We start from the raw sequence: 21,847 nt of genomic DNA, 5'->3' as shown, positions 1-21,847 counted from the left end.
TAAATGTTTAAGTCGAAACTAAATTGTAAGTAAATTTGGTGCAAAACGGCGTAAATACAGGACTTGCATAGGGATATACTTTTTTTTATCAGGACTTTATTATAGAGATGCTTCTCTTACAACATTGTACCTTGTTGTAAAAGGAATCAAAAATCATATGAATAGGATAATTTTATCACATAAAAAGTTGTTGTCAAAAAAGGTTAAAAATCATCACTGACATTCTGATAACGAATATAGAGTCAAATAAAAAGTAATTGAAAAATATAAGAATTAAGTTACTTATTCCTTCATCTACAAATTGAATTGGATACTATATGCTTAAATAAGCTTCATAATAATAGAATGTTAAAAAGAAATATCAGAGGTCTAGCTTTAATAACAGCTAAATAAATCCCATTTCCCCTGTAGCATTTTTGGATGGACAGACATAATAGTTAATAGAGTAGCTTCGCTACTAAAAAGTTTGTTTTAGTGGCCAATATGGATTGATTTGCAGGGATAAGACAATGAACGATATTATGATATACACACTCAATGATGATAAACACAATTACCCCTTATGATGAATAATGACCAAAGGCGTGCAGAAGGGGGTTGAATCCCCCCCTCTCCCTCTGAACAGATGTCAGAGTAAAAAAAATTCAAAAACCCTTTATTTTTTATTTGAAAAGAATCACGAAACCTTTTATTTTTATCAAAATTGTGGACACTGGGCAAAAGCTTAGAAGTAATCGCAACCTTTTCCCAATATGGCTTCTAAACCGATTAATGTCTGCTGGATAATAACCATAGGTGGGTTCTCACCCAAACTGAAAAATCATGTTTAGCATAGTCTTACAGACAATTTTCCACCAATATTAAAATAAAATATCATAAAATTTTTTTATTATTTAGGTTTTCCCTAGATGCGATGAATTATTACTAGCGGATACGCCCCTAGAGGCCTCTAAAGGCACTTAAAGTAGGAGGGGAAAAGTCGACCTCATCACATTTTAAATTCAAGTTTCATAAAAGTAAAAAAAAATTGTGGGGGGGAGGGGGGTGAATACAACCTCCCCAAAAACAGTTTAAAACCTTCCCAGAACCTATAAGAAGCTCACTGTAAAGGAGAACAATATCGGTTCAGCAGTTAGCGAGAACCTTCAGGACAGACAAAAAAAAGTTTACTACTTTATATAATAGGATTATCAGCCCTCTAAATATTTTGTTAGATTTGTTTCGCTTGTTGGCTATACCTAATTCCCTGTTATTGTAACAGACATTTCCTCCAGGAATCTAAAGGGATAAGACAATGGCCGATAAATTGATGTACTGTACATCCCCAAAGATGTTACATAAAACTACCCCTTCTGTACATTATGATTATTGGTAGAAACGTTTGAACAATTAACTTAATAAACTAACTAATCATAATTTAATTAAGCCCTTAAAGTTGTTCAGCCGGCGAATAAGAAAACGTAAAATTAAAACTTTGGGGACTAGTATGATAAACAGCCCATTGTCTCTCTCTCTCCTTACATTTCCTCCCTGGCGGCCAATACGGAAATTCCTTAGATACTAACCAGGAAGGGAGGGGACATTGGGCTGTTTATAACACTAGTCCCCAAAGTTTTAAACTTACGTTTTACTTTTCATAGGCTTTTCAACTTTGGAGACTTTTATTTAATCTTAATTTTTATTTGTCGGTTGAATGTACAAACTTTTCAACCATTAGTTGTAATCTAAAGAAGGGTAAATTTGTGTATCATCAATAAAATGTTCATCAATTTATCGACTATTGTCTTATCCCTTTAGATCCCTTGAGCTAACAGCTACAGTAACCAACCAAAATCTTATGTAAGATCTATTTCAAAATTTAAACATTATATAAGTTGAAAATATTTGGGATTATACAATTAAATTTATTAGGTAAGTAGAAATCCATATATCAAAGTAACATGATGTCTATGTGTGTCTGTCTGTCTGTACCAAAGGATCTCGCTAACCGTTGAACCGTCATGGTTTTCTTAGGCTCTGGGAATGTTTATTACTATTTTTGGGAAGGGTATCGCCACCCTCACAAGAGCCTTTGTCTCTAAAAATTGCCCAAATTGTAATTATCAACTGAATCCTTTATTTTTCAAACTATTTTTTTTAAATACAAACACCCCCCAGGCAACTTTGAAATCCCTCACTTTACACCCTTTCCCTCCCCCCACGCCCTAAAAATAAAAGCTTGTACGTCTCTGACTAAACGACGTTCTTCTATTTCACCATTTAAATCATCTTGTGTACATTAAAATTATTGATTGAAAAGTTTAAACACTGCTGGTTGAACCAACCAATCAATATTTATTACCCAAAGTTTTTAGGCAAACCTTTTTAAATTGAATAAATAGATTTAATATTAAGTTAAAAAGGATAAGTTTGAAGATTTCAAAAAAAGTATAATAAATATAAAAATTTTAAAAAGTTTTAAAATATTATAAAATCTAGTAAATAAATAAAAAATTGAAAAAAATTACTTCTCCCCTGAACAATTATGGAAACGCCCCTAGAGGCTAGAAGCTTATCCGCAAGTATTATATAAAATACAATGTATTTTTTAACCTAATCTATATGTAATGTAATGAAGCTTTTCAAAAAGAGCAATAATAAAAGATTATAAAAGCATCTTTAGGTCTATTTCTCTAGTTCAATATTTACTATGATTACAGCATGCCATGGACTTTTTTGCGACTATATTTGTGTTTTATAAGATATCAGGAACCTTCCTAGCGATATGGTGTTATACCAATTAAACAAAAAAAATGTATTCTAACATTCATTTGATAAACTTTATAAATTTTAAGCTAAATACATGTAAAGCTTTTAAAAAGAAACAATGAAGAAATGAGAAGAATAATAATAACCGACTATCAAACAGAAGAACACTATCACCTCAGGGATCTAAAGGGATAAGGCAATGGCTGATAGATTGATGTATATCCCCAATGATTTTTTTAAACGCCCCTTCTGTATATTACAATTAGTGGTTGAAATGTTTGGACATTAAACTTAATTAAACTCAATAAAAGTCCCCAAAGTTGTTAAGCAAACCCATAAGAAAATGTGAATAAAACTTTGGGGAATAGCTTAATAAAGAACCCAATGTCCCCTTTCCCTGTTATCATCTACTAAAAAGAATTATTTGCGGATTTGTGTTGACACATCGCTCACTGCCATTAGAAAGTGCGCTCCCCCCCCCCCCCAAACCACCTTCTACTACATTTAAACTGTTATATAAAAGACAAAATTTACGACGGTTTTACAAACATGATAAAAATACAATTTTAGCAACAATTGGTTTTGGAGATGACATTATTAGTTTAGATTGACATAAATACAGGCAAGGAACATTTTAAAACCCTTACAGATCGGGGAGGGTCATATTGACCCCCCCCCCCCCTCTAGTTTTTTCAATGTAATTTTTTTTGTAGGTAATATAGAGACTTGGGACTTCATGAATTTTTAAGTTTAGTAATTATACGTCGGCAAGAGTTGATCTTATAAGGATATCTGGTCTGTGTCGGTAGTGGCGTCCAGTCAAAGTCGGTTAGGTGGCACCAAATTTACAGCTGTTTTAATATTTAGCGGCTGGCCGCTAAAAAGTGGCTAAGGAGCGGTCTGACCGCTATGACTAGAAAAAGTAATTTTCTTTCAATAAGCAAAGGAACCACCAGAAAAAAATTTTTATGTCTCTTACTGTAACAGGAGCCGAGATAAAGGGGGGGGGGGTCAAATAAGCCCCCACCCCCCGATCTATTAAGGTGGGAATTGGGGCCCGATCTGTAAGGGTTAAAAATGTTTTTGTCGACTATAGGGATTTAATTAAAAGTGGTCGTGGCTGACATTATATCGATAGTCTAAGGAACCTCCAATAACCGAGGGAGGGAAGGGACGTTGGACTGTTTATTACACTAGTCCCTAAAGTTTCATAATAACATTTTCTCAGTTGTTAACTTTGTTGCTTTTTATTGAATTTTGATTGGTTGGTGCATTAAGTTGAGTGTCCAAACGTCTTAACCACTAATTATAATCTACAGAAGTGTACCGTCATTGGGTATTTTCATCAATTTATCGACTATTGCCTTATCCCTTTAGATCCCTGTTAATATTAGCATAACTTTTTTTGTGTTATCATAAAAACACCCACTACCATCGAAGCGCGAAGAAAGGAAAATCCACCAAAGAAAAGGGGCCCAAAAAATCCGTCGAAATAGTTTGACGGTATAAATTTCAAATGGTTTTTCTTATGTAAAAGAAAAAGGATGGTTTCAGTATACTTTTAGCAGTACTTGAAACAACGCGTTTTACATTTTAGAACGTGGGTTAAAGTAGGCTAAAAAACTACAATATTAAAAAAGTTATATAAAAAGTGAATTTATTTCGGTAAGTTTATTTTTAGTATAGAATCAACTTTTTAATTGAATTTATCTGTCCGCCTGTCAGTCTTATTTGTGATTTTCTCAACTTCTATTAAGGATGGACTGCTGATATTTTGGTTCATCGCATAGAAAAAACCACGGAAAAAGTTTCGTAACAGTAAATTTATTCTTTAATTATGACCACTTAACATCTGCTCTTAAAATTGCTAGGTTTTTTGTGTTTCATTGCTAATGGATGGTGTCATCCTTATTTTAATAGATAGCTGCAGAGAAAGAGGGGACAATGGGCTGTTTATTACACAAGTCCCCAAAGTTTTGCAGTATTGTTTTCTTATTCATTGGCTTAATATCTATTGGGACTTATATTGTATTTTGATTGGTTGGTTTTTCAAGTTTTCAACCAGTAATTTTAATCTTCAGAAGGGGTAATTTTGTGTATCATCATTGGGGATGTACATCGATTTATCAACCCTTGTCTTATCCCTTTAGATCCCTGAATATTTATCAGATATATTCCTAGTATGAGAACGCACATGAAACAAGAATGACAACATCCATAAAAGCGAAGCTCTGAAGTGTAAGGACAAATAAGCATAAACACTTGCAGAGTGTCAGAACTGAATTGGGACAATTTTAACATATTAAAATTAACGAATAGAACCAACTTTTTCCTTAAAAACGTTTTGGACAGACGATGTTAGGTAAAGATTTGATTTTCTATTACAGACTTCGGTATTTTTATATGTAATAGATTTGCTTAAACTTATTTCTATAAAGTTCCACTTTTATTGGAAATGAACCCCAGTAAAGTTTAAATATTAGATTAAAACGCTAGAGGGGGAAGGGGTTAAATAACTATATGTCCTCATCCCAAGGACCTTGTGTTGACTCTTAATTGGTTCTTTGAAAATCAACCAATAGTGTCGGGAATATTAACACACCCAAGTAGCAGAAGAAAAAAATTGCTAGCAGACGAAAAAGGTCCTTAAAAATGGACAGGTAATTATATGTATATACATCTGTACTACGTATATACCTTGTTTTTTAAATAAAGTAATTAGCTACAAAACTAAAATGATAAATAGTAATTTTTGCAACCATGAGTTTTACAATTAAAATAATTGTTAGATAAGTTTTGAGACGATTTCCCTCAAAGGTTTGATTAAGCAAAGAAAACTGTACCCCCCGACCCCCCCCCCTGCTTAGTTCTAATGAGGTTAGGTTGTATTAGATACACGGTATTCCATCAGTGTTTGGGCCCCCAAGTTATTAGGAATAAAGAAAACTCAGGTAGGGAGGGGCAATCAGGCTGTTTATTACACTAGTCCCCAAAGTATGCCAACTTTGGGGACATTTATAGAGTTTTTAGTGGATAGTTCAACCACTACTGTAATCTAGAAAAGGGGTAATTTTGTGTATCGTCATTGGGGATGTATATTAATGAACTGGCCATTGTCCTATCGCTTTAGATCCATGAATAAAATGAACCATCTTATTTCAATTTAATTTTAAAGAGCGGGGATTTATGTGCTGATTAGGTAGTTTGAGGAAAATTACAGTTTTTTTATTATCTGCAACTAATTTTGGCATGCTTTCCTATTTTTGATTGCGTCACTACTCTTTATTTATGAATATAAATCCGTCTGCACTAATTATATAAGTTTAGATGATAGCGTGCAGAGGATTTTACTAGAGGGGTGGGTGCACGGTACACCCACTCACTCCAAAGTTCACATTAATTTCCCTTTAATTTTAGGGGTGTGTGGGGTTTTTACCTTGACACCCTTGGTTTTTACCTTAACACCCCCCACGTCTGTATTACTGTAGTGGAGACCCTTGTCAAGGGGGATGTGAAAGGGGTGTCCTAGTTTGGACATCAAGAGGGGTGTAATCTCCCCCCCCCCCCCCCGTTTATTTTGACAGGGGGTTGAAAACAACCCACTTACAAGCATCTTTATAGATGCATGTATACATAACATAACTCCTGATTCTTTTTGAAAATAAATATATGCTTTCTCACAAAGATTGCAAAGATCACACACTATTAATTTAAAAAATCACAAGTCTTTTTTTAACTTTTCCTGCGCTACCTTTGGACATTTAAATAATAGTCTTTGCTTTTATATAAAAATATTAGGATTACAATAAAATATTTTTTTTTACATAATTTGAATTTAAATGTTGTGACGCAATATATTATACTAAACGTTAGGCCCCGTAGAGGCATTTATGGGTACTTGAGGGAAGGGGGGAGGGGTGGAAGGGTAAGTCGACCATACACTTTAAAATTTAAACAGAAAAAGGATAAAATAACTTTTCAGGGGCTTTGAGGAGTATTTTTTTCTATTGATGATTTCTTTAAGAAGGTTGGAGGTAACCTACCCTAAAAAAAGTTATAAACCTTATTGTCAAAGAAAACTTTATCAGTACAGAGGAAAACAAGATCTTAATCTACAGACTGACAATATGGATTGAAAAAATGGTATACTTGTTTTTTATAACATGGTTGACATCTTATAACTTAGATTCTAACCAATGAAATAATACCTGGCATTTAGGCTGAAAAAAAGCAGTAAGACATAATGTCAGACATAAGGAACTTTGGAGAAGATTCGCTTTAAAATGTCAAAACCTTAATCGTATAAAGATTTATTTTATCATCTCTAATTAAAGTTCTTTCTTCTCAGAGATCAAAAAAGTTACTAATAAGTATACCTAAAACAAAACATCTTGAATATTTTCCAGCAGTTTCATTTCCAAAACTTTGGAATAACTTGAGAAATGAAATAAGGCTTTCAGACTCTGTAAAGAAATCATTGTCCATGATTAAAAAAGATTATTTTTTAAATTATAAATCATTTCATTGCAACAAAAGAAAATGCTTTTCCTATAAGAAATAAAATCTGTACCAACTTCTGTAACTGTAAATAGTTATTTAGTCAACCCACTTAATTATTGATCGATTAAATTTGTGTAAATATCTTTATATAATAAATAATTTTTGTAATTCTCGCTATAAATAAAATAATAAATGAAATCAATTAAATGGGTAAATTTACGGCCTACTCCAAGGCTTAATTACTCCTTGCTATGCAATTTTTAAAATATGATTTTATATGTATATTTAACAATTTAAATGTATTGCATTAGTTAATAAATTCTATTCTATTCTATTCTATTAACTACTAATGTTTGTTTTGATAGCTCGCTAACCACTGAAACTTATTTTTGAGAATGTAGGTAAATGGGCTTTTTTATTAATTGACACAGAAAAGAATATAGATGGTAGGGTAGCATATATTTGTTAGTCATTATATCATACTAGACACACGTTTAGAGTAGCTTCGCCGCAAACAACTCAATAAAATGTTTTTAGTAGGTCAGGGAGGGAGGGAATATTGAAGCGAAAATTTGTCTGGTTCCGAATTTATATTTAATCTGAATTGGGTCTGCACTAATTAAAGAAACTGCAGCTAGCTGTCAATAGACAATTATTAGCTTGTATTTGTTGTGATACTTATGAACTTATTAACTATTGTTATCACATTAAATCGCAATAATTACAATAAATTATTTTTACATAATTTAAAGTTAAATGTTATGACGTAATATGATATTGAAAAATGATATAGATCAATTTTTATTAACGAAGCTACTCTATAACTCACTTTATCTGCCTGTCCGTCTGTCAGTTTATAACGCTGTGAAGGAACGGTTATTTTCTTGCATGCTATTCAAGATAGACGGCTGATTTCCTATACTAATAAGTATTCTGTGTGTAATTTACTTGGTCCGTCAGTCTGTCAGTCAAGCTATAAACTATTATTATTAAAAACTATAAAAATACATGTGAAAGGTTTCGTGTTTTTTTCCCATAAATATTTTTTTTAATTTAAACATCTTTGAATCACCTTGTTCTAATTCCCATCCATAATTTTTTGTGCTTAGTTTTTTATGTATGTTATCATCCTTGTTTAAAGTATAAATGACAATTTCAAGTATTTATCTTTAGTAGCAGCTGAGAAAACAGAATATGATTCCATTTCTACAATAGCAGTGCTAATGCTTAAAACAGGACCCATGTAGTAAATTATTGGGATGTGGTTTATGCTTGAGATGTTATTCAACCTCCCCTAGATGCTAAAATTATATAATACTAGACTTTTACAGAGCAGCTTTAGCCGTTAACAACTTAATAAAATGTTTTTAGGTTGCAGGAAGGGAGAGAATATTGAAGCTAAAATTTTTCAGGTTCCGAATGTTGTATAAACAAGAACTGGGGTATTTCAATTTTTTATAGATTGGGTTGTACAAACCAGCAGTGTCAAACTTTTCTAAAAATAATTTTTAATTTACAGAAGGGGTAATTTAATTTATCATCATTGGGTGTATTCATCATTTTATTGACCACTGTCTTATCCCCTAAGATCCGTGTTATTTAGTTATTTTTAGCATGAAAATATGTTGTGGAAAACACCCTAATTTTCTATATTACATTTTAAGGAGTGCTCAGTTGGGGTTCAGGCCTTAAAAAACTTTGATGCAATCAATTAGGGTTGGCTTAAAGTTTAATGCGTTAAATTCTTAAGTTTTTTATATTATCTTATTATAGATATTTTTGAGAAGGATAATAGAATGAAAAATTTGTATTCAATAAAGGTTTGTTGACCCCGATCATAAAAACTTCATGATTTTTTTTTATTATACGGGGGAAAGTTTTCTATGTAAATAAGGTACGAACATGAATTTTCAGTATGGCTCAGAGTCGGTTTTAAGCCAGTGAATTGATTATTCTTTTCAGTGAAAATGTATATATTTTTGGGTTGGTTTTAGGCATTTTTCCTTACCATCCACGCCTTTCTTTAGAGTCTCAATTTAATAGCATTAGTAATTTTTAAGGCCCGAGCTTTAAAAATATGCATTAGGCCGCCTAGAATTTGAAAGGCATCATCTTGAATCAATCAGAAGCCAAAAAATATTTTTACTTCTTTTGTTTTGAAATAACCCCGTGCTGATCTTTATGAAAAAGTTTTTCTAGAATTAGGGCCAGTCCGTACGTCCATAACATATAGCTCTTATGATAAAATTTTCATATCGTTTGTAAATTTACAATGCTGATTCTTGTAACAGGACAATGACACATTTAAATATAATGATTTTAATGCTTTATTTTAATTTTGATATGCGGTTAGACTTATAAGCGAATCATCTTTAATTAGGTTTTAATAATGTTTTAAGCAATCAATTAATTTTGGAACGTTCGTATGTCTGTTCATCTAATTTATTGAGCTTTACTTTTATGGATGTTGTCATCTTTGCAGTAAATCAACATTATTAAGATTAACTGTCATTATTAAAAATAAAATTCAATATTTCTGTATGCACAACTGATCGTAGAGGGACAAAGCGACTCAAAATTCAGCCATGTGACGACATAGAAATGAGTGATTATCCATCTCTTTTTTTAGTGGGTTTATTTCCCACTTCTCCTCTCATCCCACTCTTTTTTTATGATGTCGCATGGCTGATTTTTGAGTCACTTTGTCCCCCTACCTAATTTCAAACGATTAGAAATTTAGCATGGTAAAAATAAATCATATCATTGCATGAAGATTCCTCTTTTAAAGAAGAATGATCTTGAAAGCGTAGCAACTTTATAATAAATATCATATATCAAGTCTGTACGTCCAATCTAAACACAATGTTATATAATATACTTTGAAATTTAATTTTGTTTATTGCCTAATTAATTAGATGTCTGTCAAAATTTGTTGTAAATCTGTACTATATTGTACCTTTTTGTCAAAAGAATCATCATGGAATGTCTATAAAGAAGATCCATCGTAAATTAGACTTGATGCAAATAATCTTAAACCAACATTTTTGAAAGATTTAATAAAATTTGCACAAGTTTTTTTTAAATAAAATTTTGAACATAGACATGAAATCTTAAAACAAAAAAAAGCTCTTTAAAATTGTGTGTACTTATTATTTCAAAACAAGCAGGCATCCTAGGTTATAAAGGGATAATAAATATATTTACACCCCCAATTATGTTGAACAAAATTATATTTTCTCTATATAAAAATTATTGGTGGATAAGTTTGGACCTCTAGAGGCACCAGAGGGAGAAGAGTTTTAAAAAAAAAATGAGGGGGGTACCCCATGGACCTATGAGAAGCTAAATTGTAAAGGAGAACCATATCGGTTCAGCGGTTTGCCAGATCTTTTGGCACAAACAGACTAAAGACATGCTGCTACTTTTATATAAGAATAATATGTGTTATTGATTCTTTTTAAATCACCAGTGCAGTGGCTGTGCTCCTAGCATGTAGGTGCTCTATATTTAAAGGGGCCGTGAAAGGAAAAAAAGTAGCCTAAAACCATACAAAGACCTAAATCCAAAAATAATTGCCAAAAACCATCCTAAAACATTTGTTGACCTTCCTAATATGAAGAACTTAATCGTTTCAGTAAATATCAAGATCTTATGCATTAAACAAATAAACCTTATTAATTTATATAATAGGATTTTAATTAAATATACATTTACGCACCAATGCATGACCGTTTTCTGTCTTATTTTCTTTCAGTATAATTGTCCAACACTTTTCAGCAAAAAAAAATTAGAAAGGAAATACTTGATTCGGCAACAAAATCTAAAATTGCCATGTCTTTATTAAATTGAAGCTACACAAAACCTTTCTTTAATTGTTTTACATTTTACTTAATACTGTTTATTTTACTAGACCCTAAATAAACTCCTGAAAAAAAATAATATTTCTTATATATTTTCAAACTGGTAAGGTTCTTCTAAGAATTTATTTTTACAGGAATTTTAGTGCAGTTTTGTAACATTTAAAATAAAATACTTTTTTTTGCAACGAATCTTTCTATTGTCGTGGAATGTACGTCACTTTGGCTAAAGAATTCATAGTTTTGCTTTTTAAGGAATATACATACTGTGACCATCTAGATTAATATATCTATTCAAGTAGTGGATATAAACAGGGATCTAAAGGGATAAGACAATTGCCGATAAATTAATATACATCCCCAATGTTAATACACAAAATTACCCCTATTGTAGATAAAAATTAGTGGTTGAAACATTTGAACACTCATCTTAATAAACCAACCAGTTAAAGTTCACTGAAGTTTCCAAAGTTGTTCAGCTAACGAATAAGAAAACTTTGGGGACTAGTGGATAATAAATAGCTCATTGTTCCCTCTATTATTGGGATATAACATATGCAGAAACGTTGAAACACTATTTATCAAATGCCATTTAAACTGGTTCAATTGTTAAAATCGATATGTAATGACTTGGATGTTGCACCCTAATTTCGCCTACTATTATAAAATGGCTCTTCCAGATGGCTAATACAACGATATCCCCCTTCTACCCCTCTTACTCCACCCTATTTTATATTGGAGTAAAATACTGACCACTAAATGAGAACTAAAGTAGCCACCTGAAATGACGACAAAATTTCCACTGTCATAATATCCACGTATATTAAATCCCTATAGTTAATGTGCACTAAAACTAATTTTTAAGCTAATTTATAATTTAAAATGAACACAGTAATAGTGTCTGACTGATTATGACGTAACAAAAAAAATTAGCCAATGAGAAGCCACTATAAGTTTTACCATTGGTCAATAACGGCCTCTCATTGGCTAAATTTTTTTGTTACGTCATAATCAGTCAGACACTATTACTGTGTTCTTTAAAATTTCCGTTTGTTCCAAGTGAATTAAATCTTAAATAATATTTTGGAGCAAATGGAGAGGTCGTCAATCTTACTATATGTTGCCCCCCCCCCCCCAACGACAGCTGAAAATTACGTATAGGTTTCGTGATGTTTTTGAATTATTTTCGTTATTGATAGAAGCTGCGTTTGTTCGTCTGTAAAATGCAGAATAAGAAAACAGAATATTACTCAGTTGTTATTAAAGATAGACAGGTGAAAATTTTCCTGGTACTAGTGAGTTTATAGTATATATTTCACTTGGTCCTTATGAGAACCTAATATTATACTTATTTATAAAAATAAAATAGTCTAAAACCAACTAAGGACTTATAAGAAGATTCACTGTATATGAGAACCATATTGGTTCAGAGGATAGCTAGATCCTTCGCTAAAGACTAAAAAAATAAGGTAGGTCTATTTGCTGCACCTATGCATCTAGAGGCTCCTTATGTGAATTGATCGGCAGAAAATAGCCGAAAACCATCCAAAGACCTATGGGATGCTTTTCTCTAAAATGAAGAAGTAATTTGATACAGTAGTTATCGATATCTTAAGCTACAGACAAACAATCTTACAAGTGTACTAAGAAAATACTATAATTACAATTTTCTAATTTTTTGTAGAAACAAGGATGGCAACATCCATAAAAGCGAAGCACTGAAACGGTAGGACAAACGGACATTAACACTTGTATAGTGTTAGAACTGAATAATCATAATATAAATGTATAAGAGTCAAAGCAAAATTGTAAAATCAAAGCAAAAAACTGCTTGATTCAGGATAATATTTATGGACATACTTACATTTTTAGGACTTGTTTATAGAGTTGCTTCGCTGATTACATTATACTTTGTTGTCCCAGGAATCAATATACCAAAAATCAGATCAATCGGATGATTAGATCACATAAAAATTGTTGTTAAAAAAGTAAAAAAAATCAACATGTTTAAAATGGACGTATGGACATTTTGGTGATGATTATAGAGTTGCTACGCTTTCTAAATCGTACCTAACTATTAAAGGAATCACCATGCAAAATTTGAAATCGATAGGACAATTCTAACATGCCTAAACTAACGAAAAAAGCTACCCGTTACGGACGTACGGACGGACCGACCCTAATTATAGAAAAGCTTCGCTTTTAAAAATGAAGAAAATATTTTCATGTCTTTTTGTATTACGGCATCTTGGCTTAAAATATCACAATAATAGAGTTGGTAGTTTAGACTACATAAAGATTGGCTCGAGAGATAGGGGACAATGGGCTGTTTATTGAATTAGTCCCCTAGTTTTTATAATAAATACCGTTTTCTTATTCTTTGGCTTAACAACTTTGGGTACTTTTATTGAATTGTAATTGGCTGGCTCATTAAGTTGAGTGTTGAAACGTGTCAATAACTATTTTTAAACTACTTAAATGATATTTTTGTGTACCATCAATGGGGATGTACATCAATTTATCGGTCATTGTCTTATCCCTTTATATTCCTGCAAATTGGCAGTTTCCCTCAGTTTTCCACAAATGAACTTTTTCACGTGGTTAGGTTAAGTTAATATAGAAGAGCCCCGCAGGGTTAGATCCCATTGTGATGAGGCCTTGCAGGTTTAGGGCCCTCCCTTCCAAAATAGTAGCTACATAGGTGGGGGGGGGGGGATACCCCAACCTACAAAAGTTGGATTGGTTTAAATTTAAAACCTCCTTCCAAAACTTTTGTTTATAATTTTTATGGATTTTATTATTATGAAAAACGTTTTTAAAGATAAAAATCTTTTCTAGGTGATAACTTGATAATTAAAGTTACTTTTGTTTTTTATGAGCTATTTTAAAAATCTGTACACACCTTAGAAAACTTTTATATTTATTTTTATAATTTCTAATTACAGTAGATTTATTAAGTGAAAGGCAGTCAGGGAAATGATAATAAATGGACATTCTGTCAACGATTATAGAGTTGCTACGCTTTCTTAATAATACCTAACTGCTAAAGGAATCATCATGCAAAGTTTGAAGTTAATAGGACAATTGTAACATACCTAATGTAACGAAAAGAGCTAATCGTTACGGACGGACCAACTATAAATATAGAAAAGCTTCGCTTTAAAAAAGATATTATTTTTTCTTTTTATTTTTGAAATATGTATTTTTATTCTACATATATATTATAAAAAAAAACAGGGCTGAAAAACTCCGTAAAGGCATAGCTTAGAAATTTATAAACTTACAAATTAAAAATTATTTAAGACATTCAGACCGGGGAGGGAGGAAACAAAGGGCTGTTAATTGCACTAGTCCCCAAAGTATTATAATAACTTTTTCTTATTTGTTGGCTTGTCAACTTTGGGGACTTTTATTAAATTTGATTGCTTAAATAATTAAGGTGACTGTCCAAACGTTTTAACCCCTAATTGTAATTTTCAGAAGAGGTAATATTAAGTATCATCATTTAGGATGTACATTAATTTATCAGCCATTGTCTTATACCTTTTACCTAATTTACCAATAAAAAACAGACTAAAACCATTCCTATAACCACCAAAAATAGTAAATCAAATAAAGTAGTTTGTTTATTCCACAATTAAGACCTTAAAAGGGACTAACAGATGTAGAAAAAGTCAATTATAGAATAGCTACGTTCTTTAAAAAACAAAGCAAAAATGTTCCATGACTAACAAAAAATAGTTCCACTTCCGGCTTACTTTAGAAGTGGGGAGTTGAATCCTAAACCCCATTTTTTTTTAATTTAGATTTAAAAAAAAAATATATTTTTTGGGGGGTTTAGATTTTTTTCTAGGGGCGATTTCTCTGGGGAGAGTGGTGGTACCCTGGCCCGCAAAATAGTTCAAAACCTTCCCAGGAACTATGAGAAGCTACCCTGTTAAGGAGAGCCCGATCAGTGGACCGGTTAGGGAATTTTTTAATACAAACAGACAAACAAACAAACATCCTGTTGCTTTATTATAAGTATTCTTTATCTTTAGTTGCGATATCCCTTTCAACTTTTTGACAAACACTGACAACAAAAGTCACAGAAATTTCCTGAAATTCGGTGACTTTGTTTCCAGGGGTTGAGAGATAAGACAATGTATAATAATTTAATCTTCTCATGTGTTCTTCATTTAGTTGAAAACCTTTTGAGATAGATTTATTTATTTTCCATTTACCTTTACTCAATTATGCTATATCCTTGCTTTTAAAATCTAACCAAGAGTAAGAGAGAGAAAGCACAATGGAATATAAATAATTCTTACCCCCAAACCACTGTTAATTTAAATCCGTTTCTCTATTTCATTGTTTAAAATCAGAAAGAGATGGGATATTATTGCAATAGTGCTCAAAGTTTATAATAACATTTTCTTATTCTTTGGATGAACAACTTTGGGGACTTTAATTGAATTTTTGCTTGGTTGGTTCATTAAGTTGAGTGTCCAATCGTTTTAACCACTAATATAAGAATTTTATGTATCATCATTGGCGATGTATATAAAATTATTGGCCATTGTCTAATCCCTTTAGATCCCTGATTTAAAATAGATTTTAAGAATGTTTAAAATGTTATGCAATTTTTATCTGTTTTAAAAGGACTCTCCACAGAAAAATCAACTTTGGATTTTTGAAAATCTAACCTGAAACTATTATTCTCTGTTCAATTTAAGGCATTTTTTGTTTTTGTGGCATCGCGATCGAAGCCCTTTGAAAATTTTGTCCGCCGCCTATTTGTACTGCCACTATAACAATATATACTACACTTTCCTCCACTCAATATATGTTTGCCGCTAAAGAACATTTGCTCCATTGCAACCGGCCGCTCTACGATTTATCCTCTTCCTTGACTGGACAATCCTGCCGCCTCCATTTTGTGTTCGCCTCCGCCAAATATAACCATCTTTTGCCGCAGTTGCCGCATTCATCGCCCTTCTCCGCCGCTACTCCGCTATACATTGCGTACGTCGCTATACACAACACCCCCAGCCTCCATTTAATTTCTGAACAAGGGAGAGGGGAGCATGTATTAAAAAGCGATGAATAGCGGAGTAGCGGCGGAGAAGGGCGATGAATGCGGCAACGGCGGCAAAAATAGAAGCTAAAAATCACTAAAGCAGCACAAATTAAATGGCGGGAGGATTCACTTAAAGGAGGTAAAAAATTTCAAAGGGCTTCGATCGCGATGCCACAAAAACAAAAAATGCCTAAAATTGAACAGAGAATAATAATTTCAGGTTAGATTTTCAAAAATCCAAAGTTGATTTTTCTGTGGAGAGTCCTTTTAACAGAAAAGTAGTTAAACAATTATGTCCAGTAAGAGAACAGAAAAGCCAAACACTAGCAGCTGCGCCTCGAGCATCTTGGGGCTGTATATTTGAAGGGATATGATTATGAAAAGGCAGAAAAATAGCCTAAACCCATATCCAGACTTATTTATGAAAAATGAAATAGCCTAAAACCATCTCAGGACCTATAAGATGCTTTACTTTAAAGGAGAACAATATCGGTTAAGCAGTTAGCGAGGTCCTTAGCTACAGACAAAATAAAGCTTTCTACTTTATATAAAAGGATATGTTACTAGCAGCTACGCCCCTAGAGACTTCTAAAGGGATTCTACCACCCCCCATTTTTAATTTTAGTTTTGAAAAGAAAGTATTAAAAAATAATTTGGGGGGAATTTTTTTTCTATGGCCAATATATCTTGGAAGTGGTGGTAACCTCTCACAAAATAGCTGTAAACCATTCGGAACCAATGAGAAACTACGATGTAAAGGAGAACCATGTCGGTTCAGCGGTTCCAGAGATCCTTTGGTACACACAGACAGACAGACATATATTCTGTTATTTCAATATAAAGATAATAACAGAACAAAAGTTTCACAATTTTAAAAAATGCGCAATTTTTATTTTGTAACTTGAATGTATTTACTTTGTTTCCTGTTTCACCTAAATCTAATTTTATTTTTAGTTTAGTCAGTTTTATAAAAGCTTTGTTTTAGTTAATATAGTTAGAATCAAGAATGATTATATCCATAAGAAGCGCAGCAATAACAAAATGTATTAACAATTATACAAAAGTGACATAAGGACATACCCATAAAGTCAGGGAGGGAGGGGACATTGGACCTAAAATTATACTGGTTAATGTTATATACCCAAAGTTTTATTTACATATTATCTCATTTAACACTTTGGTTACTTTAATTAAATCTTGATTTGTTGATTCAAATTCGTAGAGTCTGTTGTCACATAACATTATAAACAGAATCTATATTAATTATATAATGAAAAAAATATAAGATAAAACTAGTTTTATTTTCATAATTTTTGTTTTAATATACGCGAAAAATTGTCTGTAATACGATGCTATACTTGATTTTTTTCAGTATGGCTAAGTATTGGTTCTAATCCAGCGGATATTAATCGGTTTCGAAGTCATAATGGATATACTTAATTCAATTTTATAATAAAGTAAGGATAGTTATTTTTATAAGAACCACATCCTTAGAATTCTGTCAAAGTAAAGTAAACTGTTATGCAGTAAATAATAAAATTTTTGTTTTACCGATGTAACAACCATATTTTTCAGAGTCCATATTTATCAAGGAGTAGCTGTGTTACTAAAGTTAGTGATTAAAACAACGGGGTATAGTCCATTTCGTGACAAAGCCTCTTAAGGGGCGTTTCGTCGTATTTTAACAGTAGCTTTTCCTCTATGTTTATACTAGACCCTGCGGGGCAATCACCAAACCCAACTTAACCTAACCTAAACTAAAATAAGGCTACTGTGAAAATATGAGGAAACGCCTCTTAAGAGGTGTTTCCACGAAAGGGAATATACCCAAACAAGTTGTCTGTCTAGGGACATGTTGAAGTTTCTAAAAGGAAAACAGAAGGTAAAGCTAACCGTTAGTGATTGGTTGGGAAGACCGATAAACTAAAATTTTAGAATAACTTTGCATAAAAAAATCTCTGTCAATATTCGATATATATTTATACGGATGTTCACCAGATTTTCATGAACTTAAATATAGTGATACACACAGCTGGCTAAAATAACTATACCCTCCACTTTACTTTACCCCATCCCCTCCCCTCGGGGCTATAGCACTTACACATCCAGCAAATTTACAGTTGATGTATTTTTGGCAAAATGTTTTCTTCCTTTTTCTCATGCCATAAATACATCCAACACTGGCATTTACACATCCATACTTTTTCAATTATAGGTCATAATTACATCCAACACTGGCAAATATACATCTAGATTAATTAAAATGAATATTTATTTACAATTAATTTGATTTTGTACAGTATGTATAGGTTTGAAATTGTTTGTCCTATTTTAGATACTCTCCCTCTATTTACTTCCCTTTTTCTCAAGATGCTCCCTACGAAACATCAATACATTCGCACAGGTGGTCAAATAATTGCTATATAAAATGATAAATTATATATTTATTGTTAGTTCATTGTTTTATTATAGTGAGTATTTTCATTATATATGTAGCGAAGCTACTTTGCAAAAAATATCTAATTAAAATAAAATAAGTAGATATAGGATATATGATCGAGTATTTTCATCATATATGCATAGAAGCTTATTAAAAAAGAAAATATTCAATTGGAATAAAATAAGATTTAGTCTTTATTATCGAGTTTAATGAACAAAAATGTCTTGTAATTACACACCCTCAACTTCTATCACAACTGGCCAACTTTAACAAAATCTGTGTAGATGCTACATTTTCTCCAAGCCCAAAATTGTTTAGCCAAGTGTTAATCATTTTCGGTAAAATGTAATTTATCCAGGAAGGGAGGGTAAATTGGTTGTTTTATTGACATGTACATAAATTAATTGGCCATTATCTTATCCCTTTAAATCCCTAAATCTCACTTTGTCCGTTTTTTTTTGTAGAAATAACTTATTCCCAAATACAAGATGATGTGTTTTTTTCTGGAAAGAAGTATTATGGATATGATACCAGGACCCAGTACAGGGATTCAAGGGACAGCACCTCCAAGACTCCATAATCAACATGGATGTGGGGATATGTCTGACTTATTGATTGATGATTTTGATCGACCAATACATAGAATATAGAATTGTGACAAGATTAAGATAATCACAACAATCTATCACATAATGCTTTTTATTTTAACCTGACACATATATTATAATTTAAATCTGTATAATGCTTTTTATTTTAACCTGACAAATATATTATAACTCATATAATATACAAGTGTGTTGATTTCTTATTATTTTACATTAAATTTCTATGGATGTGTAAATGCCAGTGTCAGATGTATTTATGACATATGTAAAAAAATATTGGATGTATTTTTGCTAGTGCTGGATGTATTTATGGCATGAGAATTGATTTTACTGTCAAATATACAGTAAAAATTCAGTTTGTCATAAATACATCCATTGCACTGGCGAAAACACATCCACTGTAAATTTGCTGGATGTGTAAATGGCAGTCCCCCCTCCCCTCCTACTGGATGAACTAACTGACCAATGAATGTCGTCAGCCTAAATGAATATTTGACATTAGCTTAAAACTTAAATGAATTGAAATTATATTAACTGATAATGATTCGTTTTGATCCTATTATGTAAAGTATAAAGGTTTTTGTTGTTGATTGTAATAACTACTGAACCTCGGAATAGGTCCTCGGATGGTTTTTAGCATAGTTCATTAAAACATAAATTGGAATGGTTTTAAGCCATTTCTACCCCTTTCTTATTTAACTCTTTGAATACAGTGCCCTTTGATGCTATGGCGCAACAGCAAATTATGATATATTGTAATACATTTACGTATCAATTTACCTCATACGGGAGAGGCTGCTATCCATGACACTCTAACGTCAGGTCCAACAAACAAAATAACTAGGGGGTGCCGAATAACTCCTTTTCTGTCCCAACACCCGTGGTATTAGGTTAAGTAATTCCCTTCAGACAACTAACTCTTTGATTGCACGACCTTTGTCTTTGCTGTACATGTTAGTGAGTTGCGTCTTTTTTGGTCCAAGGCAAACCCCTATTTTACTCAAACTATTAACGTTGCACACCTGATGTAGCAGCAGTAGGAACCATTTTTAACGTTTTAACACATTGTTAAGCCGAGATTCAAACCTATCACCTCCCCGACGACGAGCGGACGCGCTACGTGCTGAGCTACGGTCGCGCGTAAGTGAACGAACATAAAAAAAATTTTGTTATATAATTGTTAATGGTTATATAAGCCTAGTGGTTACATATATATAGTTTTTACATCTAGGTAGATAGTGAAAGATTAAAAAAACAAGGAAAATAATTTCCAGTATGGATTCGAAACCGATTAATATTAGGATTTGAACCTGTTATCAGCCATACTGAAATAAACCATATAGCATCGTATTATAGACAATTTTCACAAACAATAAAAAATCACAAAATTAATACCACAAGGGCTAACTAAACTGGGTTAAATCTTATAATTTTTCATTTTAATATCCACGGAAAGCTGTCTAAAATACGATGAGATAAAAACTATTCAAAGTTTTTTAAATAGTGAGCGCTTCTCAATTAAATAAGTTTTTCTCTCATTTTTATTCTAGTCAAAAGTGAAAAAATAATAGTAATTTGTATAGTTGCTACGCTTCGTATTAAAAACTCAGTCTTGTGTAAAAAGCATCCTTCCCTATGCCGGGGGCATTTCTGTAAATGCCTACCCCCCCCCCCCCCCCCTCACTTTCTTACTACTACTAAAAACCCCTATACACCCCTGGTTTGTCCTGTTCCCCTTACTAAGAACCAACAGCGCGTTTTTTTTAGCCGCAAAGCTACTCTATAATAAAGTAACGTTTGTACGTCAATCAAATCTTCATCCGTCTAATTACCTAAATAAAATTTATTCGTAAATTGTATTATAGTGGCGTGCACGGCGCTTCTGCAATATCCATGAGGGTTGAAGACTTGATGGGGTGGAAAAAGGAATAGTGATACACAAAATTACCCCTTCTGTAGACTACAATTTGTAGCTGAAACGTTTGGACACTTAATGAACCAACCAATCAAAGTTCAGCAAAGTCTCCAAAGCTTTATTTAAGCTAACGAATAAGAAAACCTTGTAATAAAACTTTGGGGACTTGTTTAATAAACGGCCAATTTTCCCGTCCCTGTCTGAATGTTATTACTGTATTACTTTTGGATATGTTTATACTTGTTTAATAATAGATATTGATAGATAGCTGTTTATTTAAAAATATTTTAAATATTTTATGTTTTAGCATTAAAACTAATTTCAGAAGGAAAAAATTGGTAGATTCCATATTTCAAAACTTTTTTAAAATTTAAATAGTTTATAATCTTTGGGGGCTTTCTCTTGATTTAAACTATAAAAATAAAACAAAAACATGGAAGATCGCAATCAGTTTGGTGGTTAGCGAGATCTTTTGTGTGCTATTTTAAAATTAAATAATTCTACGTTATTGAATAAATTAAATTATCCTTACGGTGTTTTTTTTAGTAATTGACGATTTTTGGGAATTTTTAAAAATATTATTCATAAAAATTGATAATAGATATTAATCTCCTCTTGTTGAAGACAGTTTTCCATGGATTTTCCGTGGATAGTAAAATCGCAAATTTTAGGATTTATTAACTTATTGTTATTCCCGAGAGGCCGTAATCATGGTCTAACAAA

General features: G+C 32.1%; 1 protein-coding gene across 2 annotated transcripts in view; it reads left to right on the top strand.

Moving 5' to 3' along the window:
• The first annotated feature begins 4,294 nt into the window (after positions 1 to 4,294).
• Positions 4,295 to 21,847, top strand: part of LOC145306548 (metalloreductase STEAP4-like) — a 73,243-nt gene continuing 55,690 nt past the window's right edge. The window contains exon 1 of one of the 2 annotated variants that reach the window (XM_080148731.1): positions 4,295 to 4,413. Coding sequence is in view for 1 of the 2 variants with exons in the window: in XM_080148730.1 (XP_080004856.1) it covers positions 18,017 to 18,046 (30 nt within the window). In the remaining variant the exon portion in view is untranslated. Of the gene's footprint in view, positions 4,414 to 18,001; positions 18,047 to 21,847 lie in introns of those variants that run through there. The other variant, XM_080148730.1, reaches the window with a different exon arrangement.

The sequence above is a fragment of the Acartia tonsa genome, chromosome 14 (assembly GCF_053477335.1).
Source record: "Acartia tonsa isolate MP-2025a chromosome 14, ASM5347733v1, whole genome shotgun sequence".
NCBI classification, from domain to species: Eukaryota; Metazoa; Arthropoda; class Copepoda; order Calanoida; family Acartiidae; genus Acartia; species Acartia tonsa.
Note: the sequence above shows the minus strand (reverse complement) of the source record. Positions and strands in the feature narration are given on the sequence as shown.